At 38.4% G+C, this 12,623-nt stretch overlaps 1 protein-coding gene across 1 annotated transcript in view; it reads right to left on the bottom strand.

The window, feature by feature from the left end:
- dnm1b (dynamin 1b) overlaps positions 1–12,623 on the bottom strand; it is a 37,786-nt gene that overhangs the window by 21,675 nt on the left and 3,488 nt on the right. Inside the window, exons 2-14 of the mRNA XM_036598588.1 lie at positions 9,435–9,508; positions 9,055–9,204; positions 6,130–6,333; positions 4,947–5,045; positions 4,141–4,301; positions 3,287–3,429; positions 2,845–2,980; positions 2,655–2,722; positions 2,324–2,462; positions 2,102–2,188; positions 1,870–1,940; positions 1,498–1,549; positions 1,020–1,031 (exon numbers count right to left, since the gene is read on the bottom strand). Of these exons, the coding sequence (XP_036454481.1) occupies positions 1,020–1,031; positions 1,498–1,549; positions 1,870–1,940; positions 2,102–2,188; positions 2,324–2,462; positions 2,655–2,722; positions 2,845–2,980; positions 3,287–3,429; positions 4,141–4,301; positions 4,947–5,045; positions 6,130–6,333; positions 9,055–9,204; positions 9,435–9,508 (1,396 nt within the window). The remainder of the gene's footprint in view (positions 1–1,019; positions 1,032–1,497; positions 1,550–1,869; positions 1,941–2,101; positions 2,189–2,323; positions 2,463–2,654; positions 2,723–2,844; positions 2,981–3,286; positions 3,430–4,140; positions 4,302–4,946; positions 5,046–6,129; positions 6,334–9,054; positions 9,205–9,434; positions 9,509–12,623) is intronic.

Below are 12,623 nucleotides of genomic sequence, written 5' to 3'. Positions count from 1 at the left end.
GTATTTTTTTCAGTGAGTATTCTAAAAGTATTCTCCAAAAATGTAATTTGGACAGATACCTAATTTCTGTATTCTGAATATGTGCTCCTAATACTTGCATTCTATTACATCCCAACCCTGAGAATAGTTCTTTATTGTTTCTATGTATGTGTTTTCCAACAAAATTGCCATGACTTTGCTTTTTTCCACAAAAGCTCCTTGTTTCATTTTTAAAACTGAAAGGGCAAAATCATTTATTTTTGGTTAAGGTTAGGGTTAGGGTCATCCAAAATGACTTAATAGAAATCTGATTTTACCATTTTGGAGATAAAAGGTTTTGCTCCAACTGAAACAATATATATGATACATATGGTACATTTTGTTTTTACATATACCTAGGTGGAACATGTTATTACATATAGTTACTTTCATACAGTCACTGTCTGAACAAAACCTTGTACCTCAATTTTGGTTGTTTTTTCTATTTTTACATAATTTGATATAAATTTGAATACACTGTGTCAAACAGACCAATAGAAATGGTCCAAAATTACATAGAATATTGTAACATGAACTTATAGTGAAAGTCAGCAAAGTTGTCTCCTTCTCCTGTTAAAGAGATACAAGGTTTTTGTTTTGAAAGCAATAATATGTATAATACGTAAGGGACATAGTGTTATGACATTGTATAAAAACAGATGTGTGTGTTGTTGGTGGGGTTACTGTCAGGTTTGCAGGAGCATGCAGAGCCACTGTTCTGAACTTTATGTTATTTCTTGGAGGACTCCAACACTATGTACATGATAAGAAGCCTATATCAATGTACTACAAAAGCCAAAGGCCAGAGGCACGGCTGGATGAAAATTACCCTGCTTTCTTTTGTATAAGACGGGTGCAATTAAAGCATGGAAATAGTGTGTGGTATAATTTTGATTTGGCGGTTTATTGGCTTCATTCACAAACCCTTGCAAAAACTCCAGTCCATTACCACACACACACACAAACACGCACCATACAGACAACACTCTGTGCATACTTACCATTATCTCGTCCTGTAGCGCCATTGCCATAGCAACAGTGGCAAAGCAAAGGAGAGGGTTTAAGAGAGGTAATTAGATAAGCTGAAAAAGACAGAGCAGAGAGCAGAGCGAGAGATACGGGGAGGAGAGGAGAAGAAAGAGCGGCAAATGGAAACACAGCCAGAGGACAAATAATTTATTGGCACTCTCCACTCAATCAGATATTACCAGTCATCAAGTTTAAGAGCTGAATGCCATACTCTTAATGGTACACTTTAAAAGCTCTGAAATAGTACATTGTCATTATCATTAATATGTCAAATAGCTATGACATTTGGATTTTCTTTATCATGCCCCATGAGTCAGTGTACAATGATGTAGGGTAATGGTCCAAGTAGTTACATTTTGACCATTATCAGAAGCATCACATAGTACTATGCCAACTGCTTTACCAAATGTGTAAGTATCTGCAGTTTGTTTTGTGTAGGCGTGTCACTACCTGATTTCCTGCAGCTTTCTTCTTACTCATCTGACTGCTTCTCTGCTGGGCACTGAGGAGCAAACACCAAGATCAGAAAACCTCAGCAAATCATGTGTCACACGAACAAAGACCACTTTTCTGGTAAACCATAGTGTATAATGGCACTGCTGTAACAAAACCTTGTATCACCAAAAGCGAAAAAGGCTAAAACATTCTTAACTTGTATATTAAACAATTCCAGACCATTTCTATTGGTCTGTGTGTCATGAAATCTCTGTCAGTGTCAAGAGTTGCTGACATTTTCAAATGGTGTAAAAATGGAGTTACAAGGTTTTTGATATCACAGCAAAGATATAATCCATATGAAATCTATAAGATGTACGGTCTTACTTAGCAAATCCAATGAAATCCTCATGGTTGGTGTTCATATAGGCCAGCTCAATGTCAATGAGAAGCATCACCTAGCCCACAAATTACAAAAATATGTCACATTCAATCTCATTTACAAATTTTTATCAAATAAGCAGCTAAATTTTGATCCTATCTCTAGATAAACTGTTGTAATTTACAATAAATAATGTAAATATGTAGCAGTACTATAGTAGATTAAGTACAGACATACCTGATTCTTGGTGCGACTCTCTCTATCACGTATGTGCTGTGTGACAATCCTCTCCATCTCCTCTCTTAGCATTGGGTACTGGGCCAGCTGTCAAGCACGACACAAAACTCACACCATAAAAACTCAAAATTAGGCTTTATTTTTGAGCATTTTTGCCTGTACTGTAAAACAACATCTCTACCCGAATGGCAGGGATGGCTTTATCTTAATATCCAGCTTTACCTTCTTAGTGCACTGCCTGACTGTATTGACCAGCTCAGAGATGACCAAGTCCACACACTTCTGACATGGCTCTTTAATCTTAGCGATCTGCCTCTTCACAATTGTCTCAAAGGCCATGTCTGGGGTAAAGAGACCAGTCCTGAGTGATGAGAGAGAAAAACCGAGCAAAAGAGAAAGAGATCATCAGTTAAAAATACTGTGCTTTAATGGTATCATGATGAATTTCATAGCAATTATGTATTTTGTTAAAATACTTTTTGTGTCAGACTTTCTTTATGATGCAGGTTTCAATACTGTCAATTGTGTGTATGGGTGCATGCACACTACTCACCTGATACCATGGATGTTCTTAATAGCATAGCTGATCTCCTTACGCAGTTCTTTTTCATCAAACTCCATCTACACAATGAAAAGAGAGTGAAAGGCAGGAGCCTTTAAAGCCTTTATTTTTAGAATTAGACTCAACTTGCAGACACAGACTTCCCCTCAGAAAGAATGGTTTATATTATAATAACAGTCACCTTGACCAGTTCAAATGGGAAGCGCTCATGGAAGATACGGTTGATTCTGGCTCCCCCCGACAGCTCATAGGTGTCAATCTGATCCCCAGAGCCTTCAATACACTTCTCAAAGTCCACAGCAAACTGCTGAACCATCCTGCAAGGAGAAAAAGCAGCAGGTGGCTCACATGAATGAGTGCATATGTGCGCTGACCTTAACCAAGTTTCTCTGTCCTTGTAATTGCACTTCAAAAAAAAAAAAATGAGAACAGGATGGCTGAGATGTGCATAAGGATTACCACTCAGTTATCTAAACTCTTCTAAATAAAGGAGTGATGCAATAGCACTGATCCAAATAACCCTTTTGACACCTGTATTATTAAATACATACACACACTTGTGGCACATGTACTTTCAAGTGCTGCTGGAAAAGGTGATGCAGAAGCACAGAGATCTGACTCACTGCAGCAGAGCTTTAGTCTTGCGAGACGGATCGTCTGGGCGGAAGTTCTTGTACTCCTCCACCTCCTTCTCGATGGACAGCAGCTGGCTCTGCAGCTTGTTCCTCAACCCTGGCAGCGTGTCTCGAATGTGGTTGGTCAGTTGCTATAAGTAGAGGAAGTCAATCGGTCAGATTAAGACAAAACTAAAGGTATAGATTTTAATATGACACTTATGATAATACACACACTTATTAACAAATAATATTTTCCCAAAAGAAAAATGAAAAAAATAAAAAACAAAATATATTTTCTCAAGAGCTCTTCTATACAATTTAAATGGGTCTCTATATAAGCTCAGGCAATGTGTCTCGAATGTGGTTGGCCAGTTGCTATAAGCAAGTCAATTTAGTCAAATATATATATATATATATATATATATATATATACATATATATATACATATATATATATATGTATATATATGTATATATATATAACATTGTCTACAGGAAACAAACTTAAATATGGCATTTTTCTGCAAACAATTTTTACTGCACATTTTCCATTTATTTGGACATTGACATTTTGGAAAAAAGAAAAACAAAATATAAAATGTGCTATAACTTTTGCACAGGCCACAAAATCTTTTTTTTTTAATTCAGCAAATGAACAGTAATTGTGCATTACAATGTCCAGAGGCATATACATAAGACATACTGCAACTGCAAGGTGTAGTAAAATAATCACAATATGGTATTTTATCCATATGAAACCTTAACCCCACCATTGAGTCTAAAACAGGTATCAGAAAGAGTTACAAAGAAACAACCTTTGCAAAAATCCAATGCTGAGCATTTAGGTGTGGTAGGTGTACCTGATTGAGGACTTTCTGCAGGTAAGGTGTGCCCATGCGTTCAGCCAGGTGGCGATAGGATGGGTGGGTGAGGAAGAACTTCCTCTCAGCTGCAATGGCAGCAGTGATGTCCTTTTTGCCATCGATATCCTTCTGACTGCGGTTCACTACCCCAATGTAGCCTACAGGGGGCATCAGAGAGTGAGTTAGAATAGGACTACATGACTGAAGTACAAGGTGTGCAAGAACATGCGAGAACTAAGGAATATTTTCTACAGCGGTGGGCCTAAAATCTTATCTCTGACAACCAGGTACTGTAACGTTCTCCAGGTACTCTAAAGCAAGTATTGTTTTTTACATTAAATCAGATGGAACTCACAAATAAAAGAGTAAAATGAATCAAAAGTGTGTTGTTGTAGAGTTACATTACTCCTTCACCAAAACCCAACCACTATCCCTCTTTTCCTGCCTGTACCATTAAAATGCCCATTATAGCATATAATAATGTGATAATGTCAATGGAGATAAATGAGTTCTTGACTGAACTCAGTGAACTCAGAAATATTCAGAAAAAGAAGAGTTCAGTAATACAGTGATGAGCAATCAGGACAGAGCTAGAACATCACTGAAAGTTCAGTTTTATCACCTGGGAAACCATTTACAGTGAAGAGTGGGCTTTTTCCTCTAAGAGCAACAAGTGAACTAAGTGCACCTAAATTGGTGATCTAAAATAACTCGCTGACTTGAAGATGACGCACAGACTTCCTATTTATAGGAAATAGAAGTGGACAGAGTGAATAGAACGTCTTCTTGTGAGTGAAGTTCACCTCTGCGCAAAGGAAGAAGCTTATTCTCCAAGATTTCACGAGCATCCGTGCCCTCATCCATCAGGTCAAGTTTAGTAATAACACCAATCGTTCTCAGTCCTGCTCAGAAGCAAATATACATACAAGCACACATGTAAGGAAATATTCCTAATACATTCACACTTGGAAATAAAAACATAAGCAAGACGGTGCATAAGGTAACGTTCTTATCACCAGGTTGAAGTGGCACAAATCTGATTTTTGGTGATCCAACGTGACTCAGATCTGCTGTTTTCAGAGCTGTGTGGACATGCAAATCGGATCTTTTTAAATCCGACCTGAGCCACTTTCATATGTGGCCCTCTATCAGATACATATCCGATTCGTGGCCATGTCACCTTAATGTGACACTCAGATCGGAATTCACGTCCTTTCTTTTCACTACAGGTGTGCAATCATTCAGTGTTACCATGACAGCAGTGCTAAACAGAAGTTAAAGCCTGCAAACGGTGGAAAGGCAACACATCTCACCTTTTCTGCTGTCATCTCACTCTAATCATGAACAGCTGAGAGCTGTTCAGAGTTGATTATCTTTGCAGTGAAGGCTCGTTCTGCTCATTAGTTTGTTTGCTGATGACACTGAGTTCAGCATGTGATTCATTCATGTGACGTTACTGAGTAGGATGCGCACATGCGGGTCTTTTCGGGATGCCAGTTCGTTCACATTAATGACAGATTTGAATCAACCACCTAAACGAGTCAGAGAGATTGGATTTGAGCAAAAAAACGGATTTGAGCAATGAGGCTTGTAATGTGAACGTAGCCTAAATGGCCAAGAGAAACCTATTCTATCTAACTTTTCATTATTCCAGTTTTTACTACCCCTGTTGCATAAATATGTTCTGTTTCACAGCAACAGACCCTAGAAAGCCAGAGAACTCAGGCTTTCTGAGTTTCTGTCTATTTTTGGCTTTAGGTGGAAAGTTTCATTTTCATGCTGCATCATTCATGAAGGTTGTAAATAACAGCCCTTGATCTCACTCGGCTCTGACCTACTAAAAACCAGAGCGCATGCATTTTTCTGTCTACGGGTCCAGTAAATCTGTCCGTTTTCATGGTAAGTGGCCACTTAAGGCTAGACGTCTCAAACGATTTGCATCAAAACACACCAATGGACATGAACTGTGCTAAGTTTAGCTCACACCTTGAGGATCCACTTCCTTGGCGATCTTGAGGGCGTCTGAGTTGGCAAGGTCAGAGTTGGCAGGCGAGACGGCCAGCAGTAGGCAGTTCTCCTTGGTAACAAACTGCATGATCATGTCCCTGATCTGGGACTCGATATCGGCCGGCTGGTCTCCTACCGGCACTTTGGTCATCCCAGGCAAGTCCACCAGAGTGAGGTTCAGGACTGAATGGGAAATAATTACAAGTTTATAAGCAGATATAACAGCATAAAAAATGTATGTTTACATTAGTGAAACTAAAAAACATAAATGGCTAAAGGTAGTAGAAACAGCTCTGATTCGATATCAGCAGAAAACGATGGATCAGATATGGAACAGAAAAAAAGAATCTGATTTGATCCTGTAGCAAATCTATCATGAAAAATCACACACTCACACTGTGTGAGGTGAGGTTAGCTGTGTATTCTTTCCTGTGGGGTAACAGAACGCCTCAGTCTATTTTTTAGACCCTCATCTTAAGCTAAGTACTTAATTTAAAAATAGCTCATTTTAAAGCTTAGTAGATTTTAAAGGTAAAATATTAGATCAGTACTGGATGATCCTCAAGGTTTCAACATCAGTATCAGTAAAGAAAAAATAGCATCTTACCATCTCTAAAAATAGTTGTTCTATCTTTGAAGCAAAACACTGGCAAACTAATGCATCCATTCCATGGATTTGTGTTGATATGTGTGAGGATGTGACCACTGCAGAGGAGATTAACACTGAATTTACAAAGTTGCTCCCAGCTTACTTCAGAGAGGTCCCTTTAACGGTCAGTGGCTTAACTGGAATCTTAATTAATGGGATCCAAATACAAAAAGTACCTTCAATTACTATCAAATTACAAGGTAATTTGCTTGTTTGTTTGTCGTTACTGTCTCTATAGAGTAGGCTAATGGTTAAAGTATATTATTTCAGGGGAATTGTAAACAAAGTCATTTACAGTAGTTTGATGTGAAATGGTGCACTGTGAAGAATTTGTGACTCGGATTTCTTTACAGTGGTGGTGATAGGAATCAGGGATCACAACGTCTACAAAGTGAATTCAGTCATTTTATTTACTATCCAAAACCACCAGTGAACCTACACATGTCTTCTGAGTTTTTATGTCTTCTTTTGCTAATGGTAAAATAGTAATAAATCTTTCTCTTTGGACTACTGTGCCCTACATTTATTGCCCTGTAGCCTTAAAGAATTACTTTTAACAAAACATTTTAGGCCAAATCCTTTTCTCAGAACTATCATAAAATATGTCACAGGCATCATGATATTGGCCTGTGTAGCTTTTAGTGGCATTAAACTCTTTAGATATCTGGTTCCTATCACTACCACTGTAAACAATTCTGACTTGGCACATTTCTCTTATGTATACATTTTCATAATCAATGGAATCCCCTTTACGTGATGCTTCAATTAAAAACAGTTCATTTTAAAGCTTAAAATATCATATCGATATTGGACGATACTCAAGGTTTCAAAATCAGTATCGCTATCAGAAAAGAAAAAGTGATGCCATCTCTAAAAGTTGTTCTGTCTCTGCAACAAAACAGTGGAAAATTCACGGAGCTGTGTTGCTATGTGTGTGGGTGTGATCACTGCTTGGGAGATTAGCAGTGAATTTGCAAAGCTGCGCCTAATACGCTGCAGAGAGGTCCATTTCACTGTGCAGTGTTGCAGGATATGACCCAGATATGAAAATTACCTTTGATTAATTAAATATGACAATGTAAATTGCTTTTTACTTGCCATTGTTATGTATGTAATGACGGCTAAGGGTATATATTTGTACTACGTTGATACATTATTAAAGGCCCAGGCTTCCTAAATGTTCATGTCTTCTTTTGAAATAGGTGAATCTTGCTCTTGCATACAGTATACATATACAAAGAATGTCGTGTGAATAACTTTCTAGTGGACAATGTGTTTTCACCTAAATTCTCCCCTTTCGATGTAAACTGGGCAGTCCTAAACTTTGGCAGCACTTGCACAAACAGTCCACCTGATTTCAATTCGACACATTTGAAGAAGTGATATACGTAGGCGTGTACTTACTTTGTCCATATAAGAAAACTGCATTACTGTTTATTTCAGTTATATAAAGGATGATGAAAAAAATTAAGTGTCAGAATTATATCACTTTTATCTATCAACACTGTTTAAACCAACACTGGATATCTGTCTGTCCAAATATGCTGAAAAAGTCCATCTTTTCAGGGGGTGTGCTGACTTCTTCACATAACTATAGGTCTGATCAGCATTTTTTAAGCAGTGTTTTTTCCTCTTTCTGCAGGCCCCATAGTGGCTGAATAAAAATGAACTTGGATACTGTAAATTAATATAATCAAATACATTTTTCCCCATAACTAAAATGTTATGTTGAACTGCTAGTGAGCAATACTAGTGAGGTGAGAGCACCTGCTGTGAAAACTATTAGCTCCTCTCCACAAAGACGGCCTTGCAGAGACAACATGACCAAATGCAGCAGCTGTCTTGATGTCAAAAAAATGTGTATAAGTCCCACAATAAAATAATCATATTTAAACAGAAGAAACACTTTATAAACTTTGACCCCACCTACAAACATCCCTTTGCGTCTGGTCTTATAACTTAATGTTATTGAATAAAAAAAATGAGAGGTGTCATAAACAGCCAGAAATCACAGTTTATGGCTACTGTGATAAGGGGTTAATATATATTCCATCCTGATTTTTTTTATACAAACTTTGCTTGGATGCTTCATATAAGACTTAATTTTAGTATCATACAAATATTGTTGATATTTTACACTCTTTTCCTTGGAACTTTAAGCTATCGTAGGTACTTAAGGGGTCACATATAGATATTTGGCAGTCACCATGGGCCTCTCACCTTGCTACGTGTGTGTCTGTTTTCTGAAGTCTTACCATTAGGGGAATAGACTCTCAGGTTGATGGGTACTGGAGAGATCCCTTTGTTCTGGCCAGTGATGCGGTCAGTCTCTCCCTCGATCTCCTGACGCACCTCATCGAAATCAGTGAACTTTTTCCCTTTGCAGTGAAGAAACTCTGCATACTCTACAAATCAATAAAGATTTTATGCATGAAAATGAGTGGAACAATGGCTAAAGCTCAAGGCTTTTAATATGATAAAAAGCAGACAGGAGAACAAAACTGTGGCTGAATATCTGCGGCTTCTTTGTACATATTTCACATTAACTGCCTCTTTATGCACACTTAACTGCATGTTTTATGCAGCAATGACCCCAGCTCTCAGCAGGTAGCGCTGAGGGCTCTGTGTTTATTACCTGTAGGGCAGTTGATGAGCTGCAGCACCAGGGGCCGACGAGTGACAATGCCAGAGCCTCGGGGTAGGAAATCCCTTGAAGGGAACAGAACAGGGGTCACTCATTCTAAAAGCAGCAATCACTGCAGTAGCTGCTACTATTTATGGTACACAGTAATTGTGTTGAATAGAAAACTAAAACAAGTAAGAAATTGAACATTATACAAAAAATGGAAGAGCTTGCTTCAGTTCCAGATGGTGCCTCTAGAAGACTGCAGGTTAGGCCACAGAGAGGTAAAGTTTTGCACACTTTCAGCATGTTAATGGATTACTCCAGCACTTTTCATTCTTTATATGCTTCATCTGCAGCATATGGTTGATTACCATAGACAATCTTCTATGTACTTAGACAAGAACAAAAAAAGTGTTTTAAAACACATTTAAAATAGAATAAAACTCACAGCACCTGAAACACCTACCCACTGGCTTCCACTTTGAGTATGTTTTGAGTGAATGATTTTTTTCTGTTCTTCTGCACCCGTTGGCTACTAATATAAAGGGGCTGAGTGTTTCTTCTAATTTTTTAAAAAGTACCAAAAAACAGGTCAAATCTATTGGGCACAGTCATTGATTGTATGCTACAGACACAGCAGATAGAGAGGCTGCATGATAAATCATATTAACCTTAAATCAAAATAAACACATAGAAATGGGCTATCATGTCAGAACAGAGCAAATTACTTCAGATGTGTAGCACCAGAATAAAGTAATTAGATTGGCAGGAATGTAGTGTTAAAAGCCCAACAAGTGTTTACCTCCCTGCACTGGGCTTGAACCCTGCTCTGCTACATGGAGTCATTCATAACTTCAGCCATTCAGCAAAACCCACCCACACATAGCTCAAAAACCCTATCCTGAACTACTAGCCTGTAATAATGCTTCAAATGTGGTGATTATTCTCACTCTCAGGCTTATGCGTGAATTGTTCGAGGCAATAATGGCTACTGTTACAACAAACGTGCATCACCATAAAGAGCTGCACCTAGTATGCTTTACAAATAATCATTCTGATATCCAACAGCTTTACTGAATATTGCATTTTATGTCTATATTGTGCAGCCCTACTTGCCTAAATATTGTTTGCACTAAAATAATGATATGAAGAATACAAAGTCTACTTATGATCCACATTTTTTATTAGGATGAATTGTTTTCACCAGGAGTGGTTAGTCACCTTCTGGAAGGAGAACCAGAAGGTCATAGGTTTAAATCCCAGGACTGAATGGGTATTCCCTGCTGTGTCCTTGGGCAAGACACTTAATCCCTACTGCCCCAGGTGGTGCTGCTCTGGGGTGACACTGTGCTGCTCCTAAACTGGGCCTAGTCAGGCAGCAAAATAACAAATCTCCCTTGCAGGATCAATAAAGCATAATACCCAACCAAATACAGCTGTAAACCCTGTAAACAACAGGCAGCAGATGGTGCCAAGAAAGGACTGATATTGACAGCAATACATTAAAGAACAAGGCTACATTTCTTTTTTACATTACATCTCCTTCTGGTCTGTCTTACAGTATCTGGATAGAAGACTGGTTTTCACCAGTGATGTGTGAGTTTGTAACTGTTAATGAGCAACTAGATAAAAAAGATCCTCCAAACTACGGCCAACGAGTGTGTTTGTGTGTGTGTAGGTGGTGTGATATAGAAAGCTAGCAAAGAAAGACAAAATGTATGTGGTAATGTATGTGGTGTTCTGTTGTCATACATCCTAGGCATGGCATACGCATAGCTGCAGGCACACACTGCAGTGCGGTTCTGAAGTGTGAGCCCCACAGCAATGACAACTATGTCCAATTTTCACACACTCACTGACTCACTCACTGTCACACACTCACAATTTCACAGCCAAACCCTTCAGCACCTCTGACTGTAGCAGCGATTTGATGAGATTCATTCAAATGCTTCAAAGTCTTTCAATGTGAAGCCTATAATGCAATTCAGCATCATGAAAATCCACCATTATTATCAGCTTAATCAGCATTTTACATTCCAGTTGATTATTATCAGCTTAATCAGCATTTTACATTCCATTATTAGACGTTATCACTGCTGAACTGAGTGAAAAGGTAAATATTGCATCATTCTGGAATATTAGAAGCGTACTGCAATTGTTTAGTGATATAATGTGGAAAGCCTTCAAGCCAAATTGCACCGGGAGGGGGGGTGGGGTCATGGCAGGCTTGTGCGATGATTCTCAACTATAAATCAAGACTTTATGGGCCACTTTTACCAAACAGCATGCAAAACTTGCGGCGCAAGCAAAAACGTAGCTAACGCAGCTGGTTCTAATTTGCACCTGAATTACTATGACCTACAGTTTAGATGACATCACGTGCAAAGTGGCTAACTTTGAATTACAGTGCCAGTAAAACACTCAGAGCATCAGTGGATGGATAAAAAAAACCTCAGTCCTAAGGTTTATCTCAGTTTTTTCTTTTTTCTCCATATTTTCGAAGTATTTGCACCTCTTTTTCCATAGCATTACAAAACTAAGATTTTTTTCTGGTCAGTTTAAGCTTCAGGTTGTCAATTTGCATAGTCTCCACCCCTACTTTTACACCATAACAGTGCTATGCCCTAAAATGTGCATTTATGAAGTAGACTAATAACTGCAGCTAAATGACACTCTTGTGTGCAAGTGCAATGAAAGCTTCTGCACATATATTGATAAATCAGCTGTGAGTGTGTCATCATGCGCAAAAAGCATTAGCACCACTGCAAACGCTAAGTAAATCTGACCCTTTGTCTCATAAGCAAAAAAAGTATTCTAGAGGATTTCTTTTAGCTTTTTTTGCCGATAGGTGATGAGATCAACCAAAAAAATAAAAAAAATTAACTCTTACCCATACAACCACTGGCCACCTTCTTATGACCATGATTCTGATATTGAGCAGGACCCCCTTTGCTCTCAAAACAGCCTCAATTCTGTGTGGTGAGGTTCTAGACACATTCCTTACAGATTCTGGTCAAAGTTGACCTGATTGATTCATATAATGTCTGCAGATTTGTCAGCTGCACGTTCATGCTGTAAATCTCCTGTTTAATCACATCTCAAAGGAGATCTATTGGATTCACTGGAACCAGTTTAAGATAACTTTTGATTTGTCACATCATGCATTATCATGCTGGTAGCCATTACAGGTTCGGTCAG

This window comes from Colossoma macropomum, unplaced genomic scaffold (assembly GCF_904425465.1).
Source record: "Colossoma macropomum unplaced genomic scaffold, Colossoma_macropomum, whole genome shotgun sequence".
NCBI lineage: Eukaryota > Metazoa > Chordata > Actinopteri > Characiformes > Serrasalmidae > Colossoma > Colossoma macropomum.
Note: the sequence above shows the minus strand (reverse complement) of the source record. Positions and strands in the feature narration are given on the sequence as shown.